This window comes from Carcharhinus amblyrhynchos, chromosome 10 (genome assembly GCF_965287045.1).
Source record: "Carcharhinus amblyrhynchos chromosome 10, sCarAmb.v2.hapA, whole genome shotgun sequence".
In the NCBI taxonomy this organism is placed as follows: domain Eukaryota; kingdom Metazoa; phylum Chordata; class Chondrichthyes; order Carcharhiniformes; family Carcharhinidae; genus Carcharhinus; species Carcharhinus amblyrhynchos.
In genome coordinates, this window is record NC_137333.1 from 87,545,075 (window position 1) to 87,572,884 (window position 27,810).

A 27,810-nucleotide genomic window follows, 5' to 3' on the forward strand; every position below is an offset into this window, starting at 1 on the left:
GAACTCAGAATTTGTGGTAATGCCTTGCAGGAAAACCAGCAATCTTTTACGTCACAGCTCTCAGTGAGAAAGAATAATTGTTTACTTTGCTTTTCAACTATAGGTCTAGTTTCTCTGAGCTTCCTTCCACACTTCACGTCTCAGTTTGCCTGGATAGTGGAACCTTTTCAAACTGCATTTTCTTCTCTGGGTACTATCTTATAGCAGAATCAAACATTCTTAGATTCATTCTCCCTCCAAAATTGGTGTGCTGTTTTTGGCAATTCTGTGTGTAAGTACGTCACTCACCCTGCTCATTCCACTTGTAATCTGGTTAAAAAACTTTGTTTTTTTTCATCTGAGCAACTATTTCATGCAATTGTCTAGCTTTCTCTTTGTCAGCTATGTGTAATGTCCCAACTATTTGCAGAGTTGTGGGTTTTAACAGAAAAAGGAAAGATTTGGTTTGCACACGTAGATTCAAACAGGCACACAGCGGGTTTTATTGAAGATCTGTTCCTTGCTCTGCCCAGAATACAAAACTGAAAGCTAATGGCTCACCATACTGCGTGAAGAAATTTCTCTCCATTTCAGCCTCAAATGTTTACCACTTACCCTTAAGATCTTTGGTTAAGGATTCCCCTACCCTCGGCAACACTGACTACAACTCAGCCTTCAACATCATTATTCTTATGAAACTCATCTCCAAGCTCCATAGCCTGGGCCTCAGCACCTCCCTCTGCAACTAGATCCTGACAGACCACAATCAGTAAGGACGGGCAACAGCACCCCCTCCAAGATCATCCTCAACGCCAATGCCCCACAAGGCTCAGTCCCCTACTATACTCCTTATTCACCTATGACTGTGTGGCCAAATTCCCCTCCAACTGGATTTTCAAGTTTGCTGATGACCCCACCCTAGTGGGTCAGATCTCAAACAATGACGAGATAGAGAATCTGGTGAACTGGTGCGGCAACAATAATCTGTCCCTCAATATCAACAAAACAAAGGAGATTTTCATCGACTTCAGATAGCATGGAGGAGAACGTGCCACTGTCCACATCGTAGTCATGATGTGGAGATGGTGGTGTTGGGCTGGGGTAAACACAATAAGAAGTCTCACAACACCATGTTAAAGTCCAACAGGTTTATTTGGCTACCAAATAAATCTGTTGGACTTTAACCTGGTATTATAAGACTTCTTACTGTCTACACCAACAGGGACAAAGTAGAAAGGGTCGAGAGCTTCAAGCTTTTAGGTGTCCAGATCACCAACAATCTGTCCTGGTCTACCCATGCCAATGTTATACTGAAGAAAGCCCACCAATGCCTCTATTTTCTCAGAAGACTAAGGAAATTTGGCATGTCAGCTATGGCTCTCATTTTTTATAGGGTACACCCTAGAAAGCATTCTTTCTGGTTGCATCATAGCTTGGTATGGCTCATGCTCTGTCCAAGACTGCAAGAAACTACAAAAGATCATGAATTAGCTCAATCCATCATGCAAACCAGCCTCCCTTGTCTCTATCTACACTTCCCGCTAGCTAGCATAATTAAGGACCCCATGCATTCCAGATATTCTCTCTTCCGCTTTCTTCCGTTGGGATAAAGATACAAAAGTCTGAGGTTATGTGCTAAGAACAACTTCTTCCTGCTACCATCAGACTTTTGAATGGATGTACCTTGCATTAAGTTGATCTTTCTCTACATCCTAAGAATGACTGTAACACTGCATTCTGTACTATCTTGTTTCCTTCTCTATGAACAGTATGCTTTGTACACTGTGCAAAAAACAATACTTTTCACTGTATGCTAATATATTTGACAATAATAAATCAAATCAAATCAAAACAGTAACCAGAGCATGGACAGTTATCCAAGTCACTAGCCTAATTCCACCTTCTCCCCAATACTCTTTACTACCTTTCACCCTAGGAGATATATCTAACTCCTTCTTGAAAACGTACAACGTTTTGGTCTCAACTGCTTCATGTAGTAGTGAATTCCACCAGCTCACCGCTCTGGGTGAAGAAATTTCTCCCCATTCCAGCCTTAAATGTTTACCCCCTATCCTTAGGACCTCTGGTTCAGGACTGTCCTACCATTGGTAACAACCTTCCTGTATCTAATCTGTTAGAATTATATAAGTTTCTAAGAGATCACCCCCTCATTCTTCTGAACTCCAGTGAATATAATCCTAATTGACTCAATCTCTCGTATGTCAGAACCGCCATCCCAGGAGTTAGTGTGGTAAATTTTCGCTGTGCTCCCTTCTAGAGCAAGAACATCCTTTCTCAGATAAGGAGACCAAAACTGCACAAAATATTCCAGGTGCGATCTCGCCAAGGCTCTATATAATTGCAGCAGGACATTGTTGCTCCTGTATATGCATATTCTTCTGCTAACGTTCATCATCAGACTTTTAACTCTAGATTTTTATTGAATTCAAATTCTGTCATCTACCGTGGTGGGATTTGAACCCTGGTCCCCAGAGCATTACCCTGGATCACTGGAATTCTAGTCTGCACTGCAACATCACTTCCCTTACAATCTGATACCTTTCATTTGGATTTGGGAACTTTTAATAAACTATCCAGATTTTATATGCAGTCATAGAAACCTTGATATTTAACTGTGGTTCCACACCCAGTACTGCTATCTCATTTAAGTGTGCGCAGACCAGTGATAGTGGGCTGTTTGACTTCCATCACTATTGTATTTGCCCGGATGCATGTTCTATATTGTGTCTTGTCAACAAACTTCGGACCCTCCCCGCTTTTGTATGAGAGAATAAAATTTCTGAGTGTCTGAAGCACTCAGGAGTTCAAAATTGCCTCTGTGGTTCAAAACACGAGCAGGCCATTTGGGCCCTTGAGCCTGTTGAGGCATTCCTATCCATCAAGGCTGGTTCATACTTCAACTCCATTGCTATGGATTTATGCCTCCTCACGAATAAATTGTTGATCTCATTCTTGAATTTCTATTCATCCTTCGCCTTTTGGGGAGGACTCTACACTGCGCTCCCCGGAGAGGAGGAGGAAGAAGTGTTTCTCGATTTAACTTCTAGCTCCGATTTTAAATTTGTACCCCCTATTCTGGATTCACTCACCAAAGGAAACAAGGCAGCTATGCCTTAATTAGATCTGCTTCTAAACTCGAGGCAATACAAGCCAACTTTGTGAAACATGTGCTTGTGATTTATCCCCATGTACTCTGGTATTCTGGTGAATACATCAACCCCCCTCGAGGCTTGTTAGTGCCCTAGCTGAATGCAGGATTGCAGATGGGGTTTGATGAAAGGATTACAATTGAAACATAATTCTACCCCTTGAGATAAACCTAATATCTCATTAACTTTTTTGTAGCAATGCGTTTGTGTGTCTGAATGCTGATATTCTTTTCCTTTTGCACAGTTGCTCGTGCATGATTGCAGCATCTGGTCTGCCAGCCTCTCCCATATCTCATTGCCAGGACATCTCTTCTCCCCCTACTATTCCCTGTATCCTGTTATCTGGGAGAGGCCAAATGTGACCATGGTCAATTATGGAAAAAACATACAATTGAAAGTTCCTTTTTGATCCCTTCAGACAATCTAGCCTGGCACAGTGGCACAGCGCCAGGTACAATTCCTGCCTGGGGGTCACTGTCTGTGTGCAGTTTGCACATTCTCCCCGCCCCCGTCTGCATGGGTTTCCTCCAGGTGCCTCGGTTTCCTCCCACAGTTCAAAGATGTATGCTTTAGGTTGATACGCCCATATTAAATTGCCCCTTAGTATCAGGGAGATTAGCAGGGTAAATACATGGGGTTACGGAGATAGGACCTGGGTGGAATTGTGCAGGCTCGATGGGCTGAATGGCCTCTTTCTGCACTGTAGTGATTCTATGAAGTCTATCCCAGGCGATCTATGAAGCACTCTTTAAGATGTGGACTCTTCTCTAACCAACTGGTTCAGCCCCTTGATGGAAAGACCCAGAGGAAAGGCATTTCTAAGGCTCAATATTGAGGAAAGGAATCACTTAACATCCAGTCTGCTGCTAATCTTCCATTGTTTAAATCTACCCCCAGTCATAATTAATTTTCACTTTAATAATCTCTCACTGGGGAAATCTGGATAGTTAGCCCTCCCTACCTTTTCCCCACAGACCTGCAACCATTTTATTTTCACCTACACATCCAATTCCCATCTGAATGTTAATAGTTTGGTCAGAATGGCTATTTGGCTGCACAAAGTGGAGCTTGGTTCTGCATCAACTCTTACCCAACAGATGAATTTATGCATTTAAAACTCAGCCTGGGTGATAACTGGTGAACTTACCTTGGATATGTTGTTGTTGTGGCTTTTCTTTCATTTTTCATTCAGAAGGAACTTCTCTTTGGTGTATCTTGCAGAATCTATCAGAATTGAATAAAAATCCAAAGGGTCCCCACTGTCCCTGAATATTAAATAGCAGGAACTGCTGCAGTGGTTGACTTGCAATGTAAAAGCACACAGTCTGGGGAACACTCAGACATCTTCAACAATGGACCACCACACAGTGTTTCAATCTCATATTCTGCAATTCCTCTTTCTTTGGACCTCTGAGTACATGCAAGCTTCGTCTTCCAAGCACACTTGCCTACTAATGACACTACTAAATAAACTAAACTTAAAAACGGATCTTTGGCTGTGCTAAGCATTACACCTCTGCCCCCAAAGGGGCACCTTTGCCTCAAAGGCCCTCTTTACTTAAAGTCTTCTCCCTGGATCTCTGTCTGCTCTTGTCTCTGGCACACTTACTAGCCGACTTCCTGAGACTGATTGCCCCTGAACCAAAGTTCACTAACGTAGTGACTGATCACAATACTCCAAGAAGATCCCACCTACGTTACTAGACAGGAACCAATGTAACAACCATAGGAACATCCTGCGCCTTAAATTTACAATCTCCAAGGCCTGCCGAGTTAGCACACAGAGGTCTAGTGATAAAAATGGATGTCGTGACAGTCGTGAATCCTATGCCTAAGTCTGGCAGCAGAGAAAGCCATGATGTGGAGATGCCGGTGTTGGACTGGGGTGAACACAGTAAAAAGTCTCACAACATTAGGTTAAAGTCCAACAGGTTTATTTGGTAGTAAACGCCACTAGTCTTCGGAATGCTGTTCCTTCGTCAGGTGAGTGGAGAGTGAACTGGCATTGCCCATCCCAGTTGCCTTTTTCACTAGTGCAGTTGGAGAGTCAACCACATTGCTGTGGCTCTAGAGTCACATGTAGACCAGACTAGGTAAGGACGGCAAATTTCCTTTCCTAAAGGACATTAATGAACCAGATGGGTTTTTCTGACAATTGACAATGGTTTCATGGTCATCAGTAGATTCTTAATTCCAGATTTTTTTTTATTGAATTCAAATTCCACTATCCGCCATGGTGGGATATGAAGCTGGGTCCCCAGAACATTGGATTAATAGTCTAGCGATAATACCACCAGGCCATCACCTCCCCTGTGCCACCATGCCGCCATTCTTGGGTAAATTAGGTGCAAGGTTTACATATCCAGGCAAATGAACCCTGGGTTGCAAAAGTCACAACACTGTTAGCTAACATTTCCATTATGTCTGATGCTTCATGATATAAAGTGAATGTTGAAATATTGTACAGTTTTTTTTGACATAGGAAAGATGTAAGGACGATGGAAAAGGTGCAGATTGGACTGGCAACTCATGAGTTAGTCATGCAAATAAACAGGAGTTTCACTAAATCTAAGAAAGCTTGCAGCTGGCTTGATCTGAGGCCTTAAGGATTATAAACAGTTGTGTTTTGACAAGCAAAACAAGAGGGGATGGGGATAAAACAGGCAGATTTACACTCAATTCTCAATACATCAATTCTTTTAGTAATATATCCATCACCTTCCCCATCACGTGATCGTTTCTGATATGTCTCTGTACTTGAGATGCTGTCACAGGCAAATGATTTACTGGCAAAAAATAAAGAATGTTCGCAAAATTAGTTGGTGGTATCTGCTCAATAGGCAAAAGTAATCATGATAATGCAATAGCCTTGCACACAGATTGCACAAATATATAAAGATGAAGAGACTGGCTAGAGTGAATGTCCCTTGGAGGACGAGAGGGGGGATTTAGCGGTGGGTGATGACGAAATGGCTGAGGCTTTATATAAGTTTTTATTTATTTAGGTGAGGCTGCAGCTGGAGTACTGTGTGCAGTTTTGGTCGCCGCACTTACAGAAGGATATATTGGCCTTGGAGGGAGTGCAGAGAAGGTTCACTAGGCTGATACTGGAGATGAGGGGGTTGGACTATGAAGAGAGATTGAATAGACTGGGTCTGTACTTGTTGGAGTTTAGAAGGCTGAGGGGGGATCTTATAGAGACATATAAGATAATGAAGGGGATAGATAGGGTAGAGGTAGAGAGATTCTTCCCGCCTAGAAAGGATAGCAAGACTAGAGAGCACAGCCTCAAAATATGGGGAGGGGGGGGTGCAGTTTAGATCGGAGTTGAGGAGGAACTTCTTCACCCAAAGGGTGGTGAATCTCTGGAATTCTCTGCCCGTTGAAGTGGTGGAGGCTACCTCGCTGAATATATTTAAGTCACGGGTAGATAGGTTTCTGATAGACAAGGGAATTAAGGGTTATGGGGAGAAAGTGGGAAAATGGAACTGATCCACTTCAGATCAGCCATGATGTTATTGAATGGCGGGGCAGGCTCGAAGGGCTAGATGGCCCACTCCTGCTCCTATTTCTTATGTTCTTATGTTGACGATATTTTATATCGTAGGAGTGTACAGGTAAAATAAATGACCATCTTTGCAATCAGCTAGCAGCTAATGATGGTATGCCTTTATATAGCCCAAAAGTGGTAGTTAAGGGTTGATTCAAATTCAGTCAATAATGTGAAATCACAACCATTTAAATAATAATGAAACCTGTGTACATCACAAATTATACTCAATACTTCTTTTCTAGCTGACCATAGTTAGATTCAGCACTAATCATAGTATGTGAAGCAAGTTATTTGCTGTTCTTCTCCTGAAGGCAAAATATATGGAACTATTGCTCCTACTCCGTAAGGTAAAACATTGCAAGCAAGCAGTAATAGTAGCTTCAGATTAAAAAGAACGAATACTTCAGGCTTCTGCAAAGCATCGTTGTATGCTTTTTCGCACTCTGTTGTTTAGTCCCACAACTGTCTGTAACATAGGAAATTATGCAATGGTTTTAATAATACAGCTAAGATAGGAACAAATTTGCCAATATAGTTTACTAATCCTAGAAAGGATCCCAATTGCATCACGTTCATCAGACATGGCACTTTGAAAATAATTTTCATTTTTTTAGGCGCTTTGTGTAGGACTTTACTATCAATAATGTGACCCAAATGCTGACTGTCATCTGGAAAGTGGCACAAGTTCTTTCTTGATATGCAGACCATGTGCTTGAAGACATTCCAATATTGCTTCTAAATTATTCAATTACTCTTGTTCACTCGACCCTGTAATTATAATATCATTCAGATAACATTGTACACCAGAGAGACCACTTAAAATCTGATCCATCGATCTTTGGAACGGGACTGGTGCAGATGTTATCCCAAAAGGCAATCTTTTTTAATGAAAAATAACTTTCTGAGTAAACGTGGCAAGCAATAGTTTTGATTCAGTGATTATGTTCATCTGTAAACATGTTTGTGAAAAATCGATCTTGCTTAATTTCTGCCTACTTGATAACCAAGCAAACACACTTTCAGTTAAAGGAAGTGGTTATTGATCAGCACACAACACTGGATTTATGGTTGTTTTAAAATCACCACAAATATGAACTGAACCATCTGATTTCATGACAGGTATAATGGAGGTAACCCAGTCATTCATTGTAACTGGCTCTTAACATGCCAGTGCTATCAAGATGTACTAATTCTTCCTCAATCTTGAAACAAACTGCATATGGCACCACCCTTGCTTTGACACTTTTTGAGTGACTACTCGGCTTGATCTTGAGTTTCACTTGAACTCCCTTCATTGAACCAAATTGCTCTTTGAGTACACTCTTGTATTTATCCAGAAGGCGCTGTAAATCTGTTTTGGCAATATCATTCTGTTGATAGTACTGAAGTTTAAGATCTATCTTCTCCGGCAATGATTTCCCAAATAGAGCTGGAAAATTACCACGGACCACATGGAGAGGCAACTCCACTGTTTGTCCACATAACTCTACCTTGACCATGATGTAACTTTTTAACTGCACGCTCTCTTCTGTGTATGTCCTTAAATGATATGGAGATGCTGGCGTTGGACTGGGGTAAACACAGTGCCAAGTGGCTTTTGCTACCAAACAAACATGTTGGACTTTAACCTGGTGTTGTGAGATTTCTTACTATGTCCTTATATCAGCTATATCAGCTGGTTTTAAAGGAAGATGCTTCAGCTTTTGCTGTTATGTATTTTCAGGAATTAAAGATACAACAGCACCAGGGTCAACCTCCATCCTAATAACTTAAACTTGGAATCACCCAGAATCTATGTGATTCACCCTGTATGGATAAGACGTTCAGTTGGAGCTCTTCATATTTCTGCAAGTTCTCTTCTTCACAGTTGTAATTCTTTTCTTCCAGTTATAAATTTTTTCTGTAGAATGCCACTTGGTATTCTTCTTGAAGGTATCCAGATTCTTCTTGTGAATATTCTTCTCAGGGGAAGCTGGTCTATCCCAGCAAGTTTTTGCAGTGTGACCCATTTTACCACAATTCTTGCATCGACTATTCTTGCTCCAACATTAACTTGTTGAATGTCCCATTTTGGCACATCTGTGACATGCCTGTTGCTGTGTTTTGATTTCTGATGGACATTTCCCAACTTGTGGATCTTTATTCCTGTGCCAAATTGTGAAGCCTCTTCAGCAGCCAGTTCCATAGACACTGTGATTTCTACTGCTGTCTTTAAAGTCAAAGCATGTTCAGTAAGCAGTCTTCATACCTGCTTCCGTGAGTTGCCCGTCCTCAAGCCCTTTAACACCTCTGGATATCTACTGTTGAGTTTGCTCATTCTGAACAGAAGTATGTTGTGTCAGCCCTAAAATCCTTTGCTGTAAATAAATGAGGTGATTTTTTAAAAAATTAATTGATGGGATGTGGGTGTCGTTGGCTAGACCAGGATTTATTGTTTATTCCTATTCCAGCTCTCTTCTTTAGGGTAATGTATGACAAGAAACTAGAAAAAGTCATAAATGTAGCCCAATCCATCATGCAAACTCACCTCTCTTCCATTGATTCTGTCTACACTTCCCGCTGTCTTGGAAAAGTAGCCAGCAAAATTAAGGACCACACACATCCAGACATAATCTCTTTTACTTTCTTCCATCAGGAAAGGGATACAAAAGTCTGATGTCACGTACCAACCAACTCAAGAACAGCCTCTTCCCTGCTGCCATCGGACTTTTGAGTGGACCTACCTCACATTAAGTTGATCTTTCTCTACACCTTAGCTATGACCATAACACTACGTCCTGCACTCTCACCTTTCCTTCTTTATAAATGGTATGCTTTGCCTGTATATTACATAAGAAACAATACTTTTCACTACATACTCATACATGTGACAATAATAAATCAAATCAAATCAAAATGATGACAGGGTTGTGACTATCAGTGAGAACCTGTGTTTTTCTCACTAGCCCAAATACAATGAATTCAACCAAGTAACTGTCAACAGGCAAAGGCACCCTGCTTTCAGAGCAATTAGAAGCCTGGAGACCGAGGTGCACAATAAATGAACAATAAATGTGATTGCAGGAATCTGTTAGTTAAAAACAAGTAACACATGTGGTCTGATATTTTCTTAAAGAATAAACTTCATTCAGACTTTGACAAGCCACCAAGATATTGCAATTGACTTTATTGTTCTCTTTGATTAGGAAATGTGGTGGGTACAGAATCAGATTCGAATCCAGTTCTCATTCCTATCTCTCACCAGATAGTGTATGTGCACGTGGTGCTGGATGAAGACATTATTGGGGAAAGCTATAATACACGTCCACCTAACCTTCCTCATCCTCCCCAACAGACAGAATGGACTGGTTACAATTCTGGTCGCCACATTATCGGAAGGATGTGATTGTGCTGGAAGGGGTGCAGAGGCTATTCACCAGGATGCTGCCTGGGCAGGAACATTTAAGTTACAAGGAGAGGTTGGATACACTTGGGTTGTTTTCCCTGGAGCAGAGAAGACTGAGGGGCAACCTGATTGAGGTATTCAAGGTTATGAGGAGTAGGAAGACAGCGGATAGGGAGCAGCTGTTTCCCTTAGTTGAAGGCTCAGTTATGAGGGAGCACAAGTTGAAAGTGGGGGGGGTGGGAGGTTTAAGGGGGATTTGAGGAAAAGCTTTATAACCCTGAGAGTGGCGACATTCTGGAATAAATTTCCTAGGAAAGTGATGGAGGTGGATTGCCTCACATCCTTTAAAAAGTATCTGGATGAGTAGTTGGCATGCTATAACATTCACAGCTGTGGGCCAAGTGCTGGCAGGTGGCAGGCCAGGGCCTTTCATGTGTCAGTGCAGACTTGATGGGCCAAAGGGCCTCTTCTGCATTGTGACTGGCTCAATTCAGATAGGAAGGTTGTTCACAATCTATTTTTGTATACATTCATGGGATGTAGTCATCGCCATGCCAGCATTTATTGTCCATCCCTAAATGCCACAAAAAGGTGGTGGGTAACTGCCTTCTTGAACTGCTGAAATCCATCTGGTGCAGGTATACCCACAGTTAGGGAAGAAGTTCCAGGATGGTGATGGTGGAAGAATGATTATATATTTCCAAGTCAGGATGGTGAGTGGCTTGGAAGAGGATTTCCAGGTGGTGGTGTACCCAGGTAGTAGCTACCTTTCTCCTTCTAGATTGTAAAAGTTGTGGGTTTTGAAGGTGTTATTTAAGGAGCCTTGGTGAATTCCTACAGTGCATCTTGTAGATGGTACACACTGCTGTGACTGTGCATCGGTGGTGGGGGGGAGTGATTCTTTGTGAATTGGAGGCCAACCAAGCAGTTGTTTTGCCCTGGAGGTTTGCCCAGTCTGCAGGCGAAGGGTCATCAGATCCGAAACGGTGGATGGAATTTTCCCAACCCGCCCACCATGGGAATCATTAGTGGGCAGGACAGAAAATTCGATGGATCATACAAAGGTCCGTAGACCTCAAATGGGAATTTCCAATATTGGGTGAGCATCTTGGGAAAATTCCTCCCGTTGGTTCTATCCTCTGTCCACAGAGAGAATGGCACAGTGGTTAGCACACAGTACCAGGGACCTAGGTTCAATTCCTGGCTTGGGTCACTGTCTTTGTGCGTTCTCCCCATGTCTGTGTGGGTTTCCTCTGGGTGCTTCAGCTTCTTCCCACAATCTGAAAGACAAGCTGGTTAGGTGCATTGACCTGAACAGGTGCCTGAGCATGACGACTAGGGGAATTTCACAGCAACTTCATTGCAGCGTTAATATAAGCCTTACTTGTGGCTAATAAATTAACTTTAACAGACGCTATCAGACCTGCTGAGACCTTCCAGCATTTTCTGCTTTTGTTTCAGATTCCAGCATCCACTGTATTTTGCTTTTATGATGTGGGTATGCCGGCGTTGGACTGGCGTAAACACAGTAAAAAGTCTGACAACACCAGGTTTTAGTCCAACCTATTTATTTGATAATATACTCGCAAGCTTTCGGGTTAGCCCCTTCGTCAGGTATCACAGACGTGAAGTCCAAATCTCAGGCACTGTGTGAAAGAATGAGATGGAGATGCCAGCGTTGGACTGGGGTAAACACAGTAAGAAGTCTCACAACACCAGGTTAAGGTCCAACAGGTTTATTTGGTAGAAAGAAGTGGCCACAGGTTTATCTGGAAATGTTAACAGTGATGGCACAATCCCTGGGTTACAACTGATCGCTTGGGGGCGATCTTTGAACAGTGAACGCCACTTGTAAGACCATATTCGCCGATTATCACTGGAGCGTGTCACTTGGCAATAATTGATGTGATATATATAAAAAAAGCACGTTTTCAGAGGTCGGGAGCGAAGCCTGGGTTAAAGGAAAGAAAGTGAGATTTCGTGCAGGCTAAATGATGAGAGTGATCATGCAAACTATTCTACTGGGGGGTGGGGGGGGGAGATATACTCAGACACAAAGAAGCCAATAAAACTCTTAAGACATGTACAAGGATAAGGAACAAGAGCGGTGGGTTCAAATCCCGTTAACATATCGATGTGAACATACGAGACAACGCTAAAACAAAACACAAAAGCAATGGGAGCTTTATCACCATTGGAAAAGTTTCTTAAAAATATAAACCGAGGGGGAACTTTCCTGTCTCTCTCTCTCTCCCCCCACTACCACTCCGCTAAATTTTCACCCATAGGACGTCCCCCGTTGATTTTCTCCGCCCCCTTCAGAGAAGTTTATTTGCATGTTTTGTTTTTTTAAATGTTTCTTTTTTAGGGGTGGGGGGGGGGTCAAAAAAAAGGAAAATCGCAAAAGTCACGCAAAAGTGGACTGATTGAGAAAGAGAGAGAGGAAAGAGGCAAATCGATGGGAGTAACAACAAAGGGACCTGAACAAAAAAAATGCTGGTGATTTCCGCGTGGAAATGGACTGGAATTTGGGGCGAACACTGAGCTCGGGAGAGGGAAGCCGCAGCGACAAAAGTTGGGAGCTTGAAGTTTATATTTCTTTGGCAGAAAGTTTTTTTTCTCTTGTCGGTGTGTGTGCCTTGTTTGCAGTGGATGGCTGGCATCAGGGACCCAGGCAAGTGTTGGGAAGGTCACTGCTTGTTCCCTCCTCGCTTGGATTGCTTTTATTTACTAGTTTTGTGAGTATTTATTAACTTTGGGGAGGGAGGACGAGCTGAGGGTGGGAGAACAGATAGGTCAACAATGCGCTGACTGGTTTGCAAGGAACGACTTGGGCAGTAAGTGGATGTGAAGACTGGGTTAGGGGGGTGGGAGGGGGGTCTCTGGGGCAGAGAGGAGAGAGAGAGAAAAAGGATATTTTAAAAGAAGAAGGGGATACGATGGCGGAAAAGGAGCAGGGGAGAAAAGTCAGTGTTTACAGGAGTGTTTCGTTCCAGTATTTGAGTGAGTGGAGAGGCAGGAGGCCGGCTGATGGCGAGAGCCAGCAGCACAGATCCAAAGTTTCTGCAGCAAGTTGCGCCCAGCCCCCATCGGATCGCCTTTGTGCGGGAGACAGGAGCCAGCGGCTGGAGCAGCCCAGTGCCGCCGGTGCCAACAGGATCCGCTCGGTGTGCCGACTGCTGTCTGCCAGTGCCCCCAACCCGGGGCTGCAGAGGAGCCAACACCAGCAGCAGGAACAGCATCACCAGCAGAAGGTACAGCAATACCAGCAGCAACATCAGGAGGAGCAGCTACTCCAGCAGAAGGAGCAGCAACACCAGCAGAAGGAACAACAACCGGAGCAGCATCACCAGCAGAACGTACAGCAATACCAGCAGCAGCATCAGGAGCAGCGGCACCAGCAGCAGGAGCAGCTACTCCAGCAGAAGGAGCAGCAACACCCGGAGCAGCATCACCAGCAGAACGTACAGCAATACCAGCAGCAGGAGCAGCAACACCAGCAACAACTCCAGCAGAAGGAGCAGCAACACCAGCAGCAACTCCAGCAGAAGGAGCAGCAACTCCAGCAGCAGCTCCAGCAGAAGGAGCAGCAACTCCAGCAGCAGCTCCAGCAGAAGGAGCAGCAATTCCAGCAGCAACTCCAGCAGCAGATCTCGCCCTCCATCCGCCAGCTCTGGGAGCTGTTTGACAGCGGGGAGGGGGACTGCCCGCCCCCCGATGCTGCCAGCGCCCCCCCGCCTCAGGGCAGCGGGGCAGGGCTGAGAGGGGGCAGGGGAGAGGGGGAGCCCCCGGGGCTGGACGGGCTGGCTGAGGGGTGCCAGGCGTGGGGGGATGAGGCCGGGCAGAGGGCTCCGGGGGCCCAGAGGATGAGCTGGCAGCCGGAGCAGCGCGGTGCCCCCTCCAGCCCGGCCGAGGCTGCCCACTGGCCCAGCGTCACCCAGATGCTGCGGCTGTTTGGGGAGCCGGGCTGCAGGAAGCCCCCCCGGCTGGCCCCGGAGCCCCCGGGCTGGGGGGAGGCTGCCGAGGGTGAGCCGGCCGGCCGGGTCAGCAGCGACCCCCTGCCCAGGGCGGCCCCCTCCCCGGAGAAGGCGGCGCCCGGCGGCCGGGGGGCTCCCCCCGCCCCGCCGCCCCGCAGCCCCCTCCCGCTGGCGCTCAGGCTGCCCTGGCGCTGCTCCGCTCCGCACAGGCAAGAGGGGAGGCAGGAATCAGATAGTTTACATTCCGCACATAACTGCTCCAAACCACACTCTGTCCCCACCAGCAGCGCCTTCCAGCAGAGCTCCAGCGACGAGGAGCAGCTCAGCCAGGCTGCCAAGATCAGCAGGTCCCAGCAGGAGCAGTCTTCAGGCAGCGAGGAAGAGCAGCCCATGGTCCACAGGGATGTCAAGAGGAGGTCACTGAGGAAGAAGAAAGCCAGCCTCTCGCTGGGGAGTAAAGATGACTCGGACAGCGACAGCCCCTTAGCCGAACACCTGGCACGCCACGAGCCGCCGCACCACCACCACCCGGGCAAGGGCGAGGAAGCCCCGAAGCCGCAGCAGGCAGCCACCCCCGAGCCCCTGGCACCGGGCTGCTCTCCCCCCCCCACCCTCTGTGGCTTGGCACCGCTCCCCCGCGAGAGGAAACATTGTGTCTCAGCAGCCTGCCAAGCGAGCAGAGCCGAACAGAGCCATAAAAGGTCTCCCGGGCTGCTGGGAGAGAGCGTAGCAGCCAGCCCTGTGAGTCAGCCTCACGGCGCAGCGGGGTCCCCCATACCCACCGTCTCCCGGGTGGCGAAAGTCAACATCCAGTCCTTCCTCCAGAGCCCGGGCAGCTCCCGCAGCAGCAGCAGGTACTCCAGCACCGAGACCCTGAAGGAGGAAGACCACCACCCGGGATTAAGCAGGAACTTCCAAGGGATTTCCAGCATGCACCGGACCCCCAGTTTAGGCCACGGAGATGAGGCGGCGAAGCATTTGAAACCGTTGGTGCGCTCGCGGCCCAAGCTGCCGTTCGGGATCGTAAAGGTGATGACAGACGGTTCCACAGGTAGCGTGAGTCCGCAGTACGAGTGTAGCAGTGATAAATCCAAGAACAGAAAATCAGTGTCCAATCCCGATATTGCGTCCGAGGCACTGACTTTGTTTAACTTTCTTAAATCGGACTTCTCAGGGTTGAGAGTGAGGAGGAAAGAAAAGGATGAGTTTGACAGTGAGGGGGTTAACCATGATCGCACTGGAGACGCTCACTGGCAGAACACAAAGCGGCAACACCAGCTCTCCTCAGTGGGAAAAGGCAGAGGCTCTCTCCATTCTCTAAACCAGCAGCCTTCAGCTGGACGTCCCACTCTCAAAGACCTCACCGCCACTCTGCGGAGGGCCAAGTCTTTCACGTATTCCGACAAGCCCGTGGCGCGCAGGCCTGCAGCCCGCACCCTCATGAAGCCCTGTAACTCGGAGGCCATGCTGGCAAACATCGGACGCTGCGATTCCGAGGGAGAGAGCCAAGACACGGTCCAGCAGAGAAGCGAGGACTTGCTGCCCCTCGACGTGCAGGTCCAGTACATCCAGGAAGCCGGGCAGCTCTTTGAGAAAATCAACAGCATGTGGTCGCAGAAGGAGCCGGCTCACAAGGTCGCCCAGAGGGACGCGGACTGTCACAACCGCGCGGAGGAGGAGGCGCGGTTTCAGGAAGACCCCCGGACGCCACCCGCCGTCCCGGACGAAGAGATGGGGGGCGTGAGGCGGGGAGAGTCCGAGGAGAACTTATCGGGCGGGAAATCGGCCGACGACCTATCGGGACCCGAGTCCAGCATGACGGACGAGGGAATCGTCACTGAGCCCGAGACGGGATCCAGCAGCACCCTGTACAGGGAAATTCCCGGTCACGTGTCGGTGCGAACGCCGGCCAGCGGTAAGGAGGAGAAAAAGGAACTGCTGGTCAGCCCGGGCGCCTCTCCGGCAATGGCGGCAGTGAGGACTGGCTACGAGAGCGTGGCGGTGGGAGGGGACGTGGTGTACAATAAAACTGCTGCCTCGGTCACCCTAGATCCTCCTTCAACCCCCAGCTCCATTCGGCGCAGGCGGAAATTCCCCCCCGGCGGTGGCAATGGGTCTGATTCCAGCAACGGGAGCAACGGGGAGTCCAGCGGTGACACCTTCCGGTCGTTCAGTGACCCGATGCCACACAGGAAGTGCCCAGAAGAAACGGAAAACTTTTCCGTCGACAGCAACCTGTTGGGCTCGTTAAACTCGGTCAAAGGGGGAATCCTCGAATGTTCGACCTCGGCCTTATCAGAATGTACCGGGAGCGCAGCCAGTGACCTGTCAGTTTGCAGCGACGGCTTGAAGGACTACAACACGGTGATCCAGCGCATAGTTAGAGAGCCCGGAACGATGGACAAAGTGATCGACGAGAAAGGTAACGGGAAGCTGGTGAAAAAGAAATCGCTCAGCGACCCTAGTCGCAGAGGAGACTTGAGTACCCCGGGGTTCACGGGTCCAAGTGAGCCCATAACCGAGATGGAGCAGGCGATTCCGACTTCCAGCAGCGAGCCCATCCTTTCTGAGCAGAGAGATGAAGTAGGGGACCTGGAGGAGTTTTCTAAGCAGGTCAGGAAGCCCCGTTCGCAGTCTGAACGCACACTGCCCCTGCAGGTCATTGAGGAACAGGATAAAGCTAACTTGCAGAACTTCAGCTTGCACCCAAAGCTAGCAGAGGTTCTTTCTCCCCGGACAATGAGACGCAGCTCCAAGAAACGCAATAACAGGGTCACGCAGCAGGAGGGTAGGAAGTATGAGATGTTGGGGGAGTTGGACCAGCCGCCACCTCTCAAGACGCGGCCTTCAACCAAGCACGTAAGGCACACGAGCGAGCCCGCCAATTTTGTTCCCATTGCCTCCAAAGTCATTGCCCCAGAAACCCATTTATCTTGTAGCCAGCCAGTTCACGTGGCTACCCCCGAACCCACGAGACAGTCTAGAAAGCAATTACCCCTGGCACAAACTCCGTCCTTGGAAGATGTCACCAAGCAGTACATTTTGAAAAGTGACTCATCCCTTCAGCCACCAATGGATTTGTCCGTCTCGGCTCCTGGGACACCAACTAGCACCGAACCCCGAATTCCCTCCCTATCGAAACCCAACGAGGAACTGGGAACAAGCGTCAACAAAGGCAAACCCCAAGTGGTAAGTGAACTGGCCTTCAGATCATTTTTAAGATATTTCTTTCTGTATCAGTTTGATCTTTGGTAGTACCGAAAATGTCACACCTTGAAATAAGATTTTATTTGAACCTCCTGCCGTGTTTAAAAATGCCTTTTCATGCAGAAGCAGAAACCTAAATGGGACGTTTTTACTTTCAGGCACAGTTTTTGGATTTATGCACGGATCACATTCTTCATTCAAACAGTGTTTTTGCATTACCGCAAAGGGGAAACTGATTATCTCAACAGGATCCATTATACTTACAATGTTTTATTTCCCCTTTTAAAATTCAGCCACCCCTTGACAAGTGTCTAAATGCCAAAATTAGTTTTCCGCAACAGAGTTTGTGCTGCAGTATTTTTGTTCAAAGTGAAAAAGATTTTACCAGCAGGAAACAAAATAATACAATTGATGCAAGAGGCAGGCTTGTCAGGGCTGTATCCGATCGAGTGACTAATGAAGACAATTATAGACTCCTTAGTACAAGCTACATAAATTGTACAATCTTCACAGTACTTAAATCTTCAGAGTTCGTCATTTCCTTTATGGTCCATAACAGCAGGATATTATCAAGACTGTGTACATACAACCCACTGACATTCTTCTAAAGCTATCGCACACAGGGATGACTTGTAGAAGTTGAGCAAGGTTGAGGCATTTTCCTAGAAATTAAGCATTGACGTTTGGACTGTACAGTCGTGAGCCAGCAAAGCAAGCGGCTTCTCCTAAGTTGGGAGCATGGTGTTTCCTTTGAGTCATCGTGGGTTGAGGAGGCTGAAATGTAAAAGGAAGAAGCATTTGTACATTAAATGTTTGTGCTGCACAGATAGAAATGTTCTGTCACAGAGCTAGAAACAAGGTTACGAAAAGCTCTGCACATCATGTGGCCTGCGTATTTGGTGGTGATGTGAGATGGAGGGACTTAGAAGATTCAATATAAGAAATGTTGCTGGGAAGAGAAGGAATTGAGAGGAAGGTAGGCAGGTCCTTGGGTGAAGTATGCATGTAGCCACTTGGACTGCATTGGGAGGCGAATGAATACCCTTGCTTTAGGCTAGATTCCGGAGATTTGATTTGATTTGATTTATTACTGCCTAGCATACAGTGAAAAATATTGTTTCTTGTGCGCTATACAGACAAAGCATACTGTTCATAGAGAAGGAAGCAAGAGAGTGCAGAATGTAGTGTTGCATTCATAGCCAGGGAATAAAAAATTGAATTAGAGCGTTGTTCGAGAGTTTAAAAGAGTTAGAATGAAGTTTTAGAAGCATTGGACGAGAGTAAAAGATAGAATTAGAAGGTATGCTGGGTACAGCTTGCAAGGAGTTGCCTTGAATTAAAAAAGGAGGATAATCATATCAAAAGAAATATAGTGAACAAAACTCTGGCTGTTTGGAATCTCAAATCAAAAAACACAGGACCATAGTCAGTACATGTGACAAGAAATAGCAGGTTAATGTAAAACACTTTGGGTTGGTAAACTGTAGCAGTAAATGAACCATCCATGGTGGAAAAAGTCTCCCTTCTAAGGCTGCATGTGGTGCATTGCGTTGTGTCATGGCCTGACATTTTAAATTCTACAATCAGATTAAAATAAAATGCCACAGAATGCCAATAATTATGCTGACATAACATTCTAATAAGAAGCTGTTCAAGCGGAAAGAGGATTCAAATGAAGAATTTCAACTTATCATTTGATTATATTTGTCGAGGTGCATTTTAGAATGTAATGTAACAGCCGAATTCACTAACGCAGCCAGACTGAATCTGAACCTAATAGGATGAGGCAAAGAGTGACCGCAGTTTGGAACAGATCTGCCTCTATTTTTACAAGTTGGTAAATATAAAGTGCAGAGCTTTTATGCCACTCCTTTTGGAGAGGGTGGCATCATGTATCATGCTTTCAAACGGTGCTAGTGTGCATTGAGAACATTGCGTTTTTCACTTGGGTGACCACAAAAGCACTTGACTGCGAAGGGATCTTTCCAGGTTAATTAGCCAACTGCAGTCCTGTTTCCTTTCTGATGTTGGTTCAGGAATAAGCAGCAAAGTTCAGTTTGAGGTTGTCAGTACAGAGTGGGGTAGCCCTGTGCGCTGCAGTTAATACCATACAAAGTTACTGTTTCTCAAGGAAAAACAGTGTGACTGGCGATATGTTTTTTATGAAAAGACTTCTGTGTCATGCTGAATTTATGCAGTCAATTGTCGTAATGACCTTTGACCTGGGCAGGAAAAACGATGCAAGATGGAAGAAACTCTTATTCCACTTTGCTGCTGGCACAAATCTGTTGTATATAGATTGATCTGTTAATGGGCTGTGTGCCATTAAGAAGGGCATTATCAGCATATCCCTCTATTGGCATGCATTTGAGTCAGGTTTTGAATGAGTTACCTTTTAAGGGAACATCTATCATTTGAAGTAAGTCCAATATCTGGTAACCTTTACTGAGTTCCTATTCTATAGGCTTCATTTAGAAGTGACTCTTTGAAAATCTGCTGCAGTAAAATTGTCACTGCAGATGGTTTAGCCATAACCTTCCGAAGATTTTGATTTGGGAATTGACCCTTTTTGCATTGGAATCTTGTCACTGTAACTCCATTATTTAAGCTGGGCTAAAGAGAGGAATCAGGAAATCGTAGATTGTGAGTCTAACATCTGTTGTGGGGAAGTTATGAAATCTGTAATTAAGGAATGGGTGACTGAGCACTTAAGAGAAATTTGAGCTGATTGGAGAGAGCCAGCATGGATTTGTAAAGAGTCGCTCATGTCCAACACACTGAACGGAATGTTTTGGGCAGATTCCCGAAGTACTGGATGAGGGAATGTCTGGATGTAGTTTATATGGACTTTCGGCAGACATTTGACACATAAAGAGACTGTGAGCTAAAATTTAAGCTCATGGAATTGAAGGCAAACTATTGACCTCAATCATACATTGGTTAGCCAGTAGACACTGGGGATAATGAATGTGTACCCAAATTAGAAATAACTAATAGGGCAGAATTTCACCAGCAAGTCTGCCTGAGGTCCGTACAATCCCGCTCGAGGCCAACGGAGAATGCCGTTCTCCGAGCCTCACCCGCCCCCAGAATCGGGGTGGGTGTGCCAGTAAAATTCAGGCCATAGTGTACTATGAAGATCTGTGTTGGGTTATTGATTGTTCATTATATTTGTCAATGATTTAAATAACAGATCGGAAAGCCATTTACCCAAGTTTCCCATAACAGAGATCGGTGGACTGTAACTGGTGGGAGCATGAAGTTGCAAAGAGGTGTTGATAGGATAATGTGTCGATGAAACAGTGGTAGATGGATCTCAACTCACGGTGAATTTTCTTGTTTATGTACCAGATGTGGGAATCACTGGCTATTCATGGCCCATCCCTCTTTGCTCTTGAGGTGGATGGTGCTGAGCTGCCATCTTGAATCGCTGCAGTTGTGTGGTGTAGGTACACCCACCGTGCAGTTAGGGAGGGAGTTCCAAGATTTTGAAAGTATTAAATTATTCTTCTTGTACCAAAAAAGAATAGTTACGGGTAATATTTTAAATGGTGAAAAGCTAGGAACAATGGAGTTACTAATAGATTTAGGATTCCATGTGTACACATCACTAAAATATAGTAAAAGGAATCAAAAAGACTGATAGAATGTTAGTCTTTACAATGTGAGGGCTAGAATAGATAGGGGAGAAAGATCTGCTGCAGGTCTTGGAAGAAGTACTGAACAGATTTGACAGAATGCTACTAGGGTTCCAACGGTTAAATTAGGTGGTGGGATCATATAAAGTAATAGTTTACCTTTATACCACAATCAGCACCTTCTAGAGTCTTTCACACTGCCATTAACACTTCCTGTACCTTGTGCCTTACACATCTTTGTTGCAGTCTGTCCTACCTTCCACCTGTCACTGATCTGCTACCCTGCTCCACCTTCTTTTTTACAGTATAAAATCCATCACATTTCCCCCTCTGAAGAAGAGTTATACAGACTCCAAGCATTAACTCTGTTTCTTTTTCCATAGATTCTGCCAGTCCTGTTGAGTTTTTCCAGCATTTTCTGTTTTTGTATTATTTAGAGTCAGGTTGCATTATTTAGGAATATGGAGGGTTAATCTATAGTTTGATTGAGCTTTTTGAATGTTGAAAGGTGTTGATAGAGGTAGACAGAGGTACAGCTTGTCCTCTGATTGAAGAAACTCGGACAAGGGGGCATAACTTTAAAGATCAGATCCACACAGAGAGTGCTAAGAGTGTGGAACTTTCTCCACAGGAGGATTCTAACTCCATTCATAACTTAACATCTGAGATTGATTGATAGATTCTTGCTACCCAAGGGAACTAAAGGATCTGGAGCAAAGGTAAACGTAGAAATGTAGAAAATAGAAGCAGGCGAAGGCCATTTGCCTTTCAATTCATTTTGATCATGGTTGATCAATTCAATATCCTGATCCCACTTTTCCCCCCCCTACCCCTTAATCCCTTTGGCCCCAAAAGCTGTCTCTAATTTCTCCTTGAAATCACAACATTCTGGGGGTGAGGTGTCACAGTGGCACTGTGGTTAACACTGCTGCCTCACACCACCAGGGACCCGGGTTCAATTCCCAGCTTGGGTCACTGTTTGTGTTGAGTTTGCACGTTCTCCCTGTGTCAGAGTGGGTTTCCTCTGGGTGCTGCAGTTTCTTCCCACTGTCCAAAGATGTGTGGGTTAGGTGATTGGCCATGTTAAATTCTTCCTCAGTGTACCCAGACAGGTGCTGGAGTGTGGTGACTAGGGGACTTCCACAGTAACTTCATTGTGGTGTTAATGTGAGCCTACTGGTAACACTAATAAATAAACTATGTTTACCTTTGCACCCCTGTTCGCTTCACCGTGACTGCTTCAAGTTTTTAAATACCTGTTGTAAACCTGGCCGATGTGACGTTTTGGCAGTGAGAGGCGATTTCCTGATCTGAGGTTGGGGAGGGAACATATGGCAGGGAAGACCTTTAAGGATATGTTAATCTGTTGAACAACAGCGGGAGCTTTGTTAAGTCACCAGTGAGGGACAAGGAAAATCAGAGAACGAGACCTCGCTGCCGAGATTCTCAATCCCGTGGTCTGGCAGGATTTTCCACCGGCATTGCCATTTTCACCGGCGGTGAACACCGGCCATAAATCCTGCCCCCCCAACGCACCACCACCACCACCTCCCTCCCTCCCCGCCCCCCCCACCCAATAGTTTGCATTCCCCGGAGTATTCCTTGGCAAACTGCCAAGAGGTAGTAGTAGAAGCGGGTACAACTTTGCCTTTTAAAAAGCATTTAGACAATTACATGGGTACGACGGGTATAGAGGGATATGGGCCAAACGCGGGCAATTGGGACTAGCTTAGAAGTTTAAGAAAAGGGGTGGCATGGTCAAGTTGGGCCGAAGGGCCTGTTTCCATGCTGTAAACCTCTATGCTGCAAACAGTGCCACAACAGCTTATGACTGATCAATCATAAAAGAATATAGTCCAACCAGACCATCTGGTCAAGCATTCGAAAGTGAAAGGGTTAAACTCACCCTGGCTATTAGTGTGAGGCAATGCTGAGGCCTGATTGTGGAGAACATTTTGTCTCAACTCTCTTCAATTTCTTTGTCGCTGAGAGAATTATTAATTTTTAATTTGTAAATCTATTTTTGATTAGTCATTCCCTCCACCTAAGATGACAGGAGAAAAATATATCAAATGCATGGAACACGCCTCGTACACTGAAGAAAAGGAACATTTTGGACTGATGTTATTCTTGGATCTGATAAAAGCGCTGCTGCAGTTGTCCTGAGATGTTTAGCTTGTCATGCACTCTGTGTATTTTTGCTAACTCTATTTCTTCCCTCTGAGATGTCCTACCTTTTTCAGGGAGGTCGGTAGGATCATCCTCTACATGGCTCTGAAAAATAATCTAGTAACGGCAGAGGTCACAACCACAGCCAAATGTAAAGTTAATGTTTACTTATTTTTTGGCGTAACAGGTAGGCTCGCATTAACACTGCAGTGAAGTTAGTGTGAAAATCCCCCGAGTGGCCACACTCCCGCACCTGTTCGGTTAAACCGAGGGAGAATTTAGCGTGGCCGATGCGCCTTCGGACTGTGGGAGGAAACTGGAGGAAACCTAATCAGACAATGTGCAGACTCCACACAGGCAGTGACCCAAGCTGGGAATTGAACCCGGGTTCATGTTGCCACGTTGCAGCAGTGCTAACCACTGTGCCAGCATGTCAGGTGGGATTCTCCGACTTCATCCGCAGCTGGGATTCTCAGCTCCCACTGTTGTAAATGAACATTTGGCTGAGTGCCAAATACTCTGTTCTCAGTGCCTTGGTGGTTATTTTCCAGACGTCGCTGGATTCCGGGGAAGTGCCGGAGGATTGGAAAACGGCTAATGTTACGCCGTTGTTTAAGAAGGGTGCCAGGCAAAAGGCGGGGAATTACAGGCCGGTTAGTTTAACGTCTGTGGTAGGTAAAATGTTAGAATCCGTCATTAAGGAGGAAATTGCGAGGCATCTTGAAGGGAATTGCTTGATAGGGCAGACGCAACACGGTTTCATTAAAGGGAAGTCGTGTCTGACAAATTTACTGGAGTTCTATGAGGATGGATGTGTCTAGGGCGGTGGATAGAGGAGAGCCGGTGGATGTGGTCTTTCTGGATTTTCAGAAGGCGTTTGATAAGGTACCTCACAAGAGGTTACTGCAGAAGGTCAGAGGACATGGAGTTGGGGGTAGGGTGTTAGCGTGGATAGAGGATTGGTTGTCAAATAGGAGGCAGAGAGTGGGGGTCAATGGGTGCTATTCGGATTGGCGGTTGGTGACTAGTGGGGTGCCCCAGGGGTCGGTGCTGGGGCCTCAGCTATTTACCATTTATATAGATGATCTGGAGGAGGGAACCGAGTGTAGGGTGTCGAAATTTGCTGATGACACCAAGATTGGGGGAAAGGCAAATTGTGCGGAGGGTGTGGAGAGTCTGCAGAAGGATCTAGATAGGCTGGGCGAATGGGCCAGGAAATGGCAAATGGAATTTAATGTTGGCAAGTGTGAGGTGGTCCACTTTGGTAGGAAGAATGGTAGGAAGGACTATTACTTACGGGGCGAAAAACTGCAGCAGGCGACGGTGCAGAGGGACCTCGGGGTCCTTGTGCATGAGTCGCAAAAACCCAGCCTGCAGGTGCAGCAGGTGGTCAGGAAGGCGAATGGGATGCTGGCCTTCATAGCGAGGGGGATTGAATATAAAAGTAGGGAGGTCTTGCTGCAGCTGTATAGGGCATTGGTGAGGCCGCAGCTGGAGTACTGTGTGCAGTTTTGGGCGCCGCACCTGCGCAAGGATATTTTGGCCTTGGAGGGAGTGCAGAGGAGGTTTACTAGGCTGATACCGGAGTTGAGGGGGTTGAGCTATGAGGAGAGGCTGAATAAACTAGGCTTGTACTCGTTAGAGTTTAGAAGAATGAGGGGAGATCTCATTGAGACGTATAAGATGATGAATGGGATGGATAGGATAGAGGTGGAAAGACTCTTCCCGCTCAAAAAAGACAGTAGGACTAGGGGGCACAGCCTCAAGATAAAGGGGGGGCGGTTCAGAACGGAGTTGAGGAGGAACTTCTTCACTCAAAGGGTGGTGAATCTCTGGAATTCTCTGCCCGTTGAAGTGGTGGAGGCTGCCTCGCTAAATATTTTTAAGAAGCGGGTTGATGGGTTTTTGATAAGAGAGGGGATTAAGGGTTATGGGGAGAGGGCGGGAAAGTGGAACTGAGCCACGACAGATCAGCCATGATCTTATTGAATGGCGGGGCAGGCTCGAAGGGCCAGATGGCCTACTCCTGCTCCTATTTCTTATGTTCTTATGTTCTTATGTTCTCAGTGACAGCAGCAGCGGGGTGAAAGAAATCAGGGAATCCGGGTCAAAATGTCTCTGGATATGACCCTGGTAGTTCTCCACCATACCATTATACTTCTGATATGACTATGCTGGGCAGAGGGGAGAGCCAGCAGAGCGGCCAGCAAATAGGGAATGATTCCCTTGTGTGCAAAGTTCTAGAAACATAGAACCTAGAAGCAGGAGTAGGCCATTCGGCCCTTCGATCCTGCTCCGCCATTGATTACAATCATGACTGATCACCAAGTTCAATATCCTGATCCCCCCATCCCCCCTATATTCTTTGATCTCTTTAGCCCCAAGAGTTATATCTAATTTCTTCCTGACTTCACATCATGTTTTGCCCTCAACTACAGTCTGTGGCAGTGAATTCCACACATTCACCACCCTCCGGGTGAAGAAATTTGTCCTTACCTCAACCCTAAAGGATTATCCCTTTTTCTTGAACTATGACCCTCGTTCTGGACTCCCTCACCATTGGGAACATTCTTTCTGAATCTACCCTGTTTAATTCTATTCGAATGTTATAAGTTTCTACGAGATCCCCTCACTTTCTTGTAAACACCAATAAATATAATCCTAACCAACTTAGTATCTCCTCATATGACAGATCTGCCATGCCAGGAATCCGCCGGTAAACGTTTGCTGTACTTCCTCTATAGCAAGGACATCCTTCCACAGACAGGGATACAGAACTGCTCACAATACACCACATGTGGCCTCACTAAAGCCTGATACAATTGCAGGAAAACATTCCGATTCCAATGCTCAAATCCTCTCGCTATGAAGGCCAACATACCATTTGCCTCCTTTAATGCCTGTTGTACCAACGCTTACTTTCAGTGACTGATGCACGAGGACACCCAAGATCTTGCTGAGTATCCCCCCCCTCTCAATTTACACCCATTCAAGTAATAATCTGCCTTCTCACTATTGCTACCAAAGTGGATAACCTCACATTTATTCACATTATACTGTATATGTCTACTCACTCACCCTGACAAATCATGCTGAAGAATCTCTGCATCGTCCTCACAGCTCACCCTCCCACCCAACTTTGTATCCTCTGCAAATTATAAACCCAAAGTGTAACAAGGGCAAAGAAAAGGCTTACAATAAATATCAGAAATAGTGGAAATCCAAAAGAAGGGAGACCTACAAAAAGCAACAAGAGGATTGAAAGATACAATTGATATGAAAATGTAACCTGGGGACAAAAAGCTTGCAAGGAATATCAAAGCAAGCGGAACACATTTTTGGAACTCAATAGAAATAGAGGAACTATAATGAACAGTAAGGAAATAGTGAACTTGTTAAATGAGTATACCATACGTGTATGAGCTTTCAAAGTGGATGAAGGGGACTAAACACCAGCAACACAGGAGAACTTAAGGGAGAACGTCAGTGGATTTAAATTATTTGAAAGAAAAAGTAATGGAGAAAACAATGAGACTTAAGATGGATGAATCACCTGGTGGCTCCCACTCCAGGAGATTAAAAGAAATGGGTGAGGAAATTACAAACGCGATAGTCATAATTTCCCAAAACTCTTTAGATTTGAGAATTGCGTCTTTTTGGATTTAAAAGAATTGCACATGTCACTTCATTACATAAGGACGGAGGAATCAGAAAAGTGAAGATCTGTCAGTTTAATATCAGTTGTGGGAAATTACTGGAATCTATCATATGGTTACCTCAGATGGGATTTTATAGCCTCGCTCATCCCGAAACCGTAAAATCCTGCCCAAAGCCAACAGACCTTCCCATTGTCCGCGCCTCACCCGCTCCGATTCCAGTGGTGGACGGGGTGGTAAAATTCCGGCCTTATTAATGGATCGGACTTGGGTATAAAGGGCATAATTTCAAAGTTTGCAGAAGGCATAGAACTCTTAGATTCATTGAATAGTATAGCATACAAGAAAAACATTCGGCCTATCCAATCTGTGCTGCCATTAATAGTAAGAAGTTTCACAACACCAACAGATTTATTTGGAGTTACGAGCTTTCAGAGCACTGCTCCTTCATCTGGTGAGTGAGCAGCGCTCCGAAAGCTTGTGGTTCCAAATAAACCTGTGAGACTTTAACCTGGTGCTGTGAGATTTCTCACTGTTCCCACCCGAGTCCAACGCCAACATCTCCATATTATGACTACCATTAATAGTCCAATACTTACCTCATTTGAATGCTGTCCTCCTTTACTGTTAGCCACTTAGATGCCATTCAACTGAAGAACAGGTATTTTGTTCTCTTCGAAAGTAATTTTTCATGAACACACTTGCGTTCTCCGATTTGTGTGTCCCTGTACAGTTGTTGGACATTCTAGATTTTCTGTTCTCAAGAGCTTGGTGCAGAATTTTACGTTGCCCCTCCAAAGGGCTTGCAGCTAGGGGTGGGCCGGTAAAATTCCTTGGATAGCCTTCTGACTGGGCTATGCCTGCCTCAATCTTTCCACAATTTTCGAGTGGGGCAGATGGGACCTAAGCTGAACTGTCCACCCCCCCACTTAAGTCACCAATTAATGACCACTTAAGGGCCATTTCCCACCCCACTTTAGTTCTCATGCTAGTGGGAAGGGTTCAGGGGGAGGAGGGAAGGCTGGAAAGTGACCCTAATCTGGCTTTGGGATGGCAGTGGAGGAAGGGCACCTCCA

General features: G+C 45.8%; 1 protein-coding gene across 1 annotated transcript in view; it reads left to right on the forward strand.

The window, feature by feature from the left end:
* The first annotated feature begins 11,851 nt into the window (after positions 1-11,851).
* Positions 11,852-27,810, forward strand: part of arhgef17 (Rho guanine nucleotide exchange factor (GEF) 17) — a 458,392-nt gene continuing 442,433 nt past the window's right edge. The window contains 1 exon segment of the mRNA XM_080197536.1: positions 11,852-17,253. Within this exon segment, the coding sequence (XP_080053662.1) occupies positions 13,027-17,253 (4,227 nt within the window). The 5' untranslated portion in view covers positions 11,852-13,026.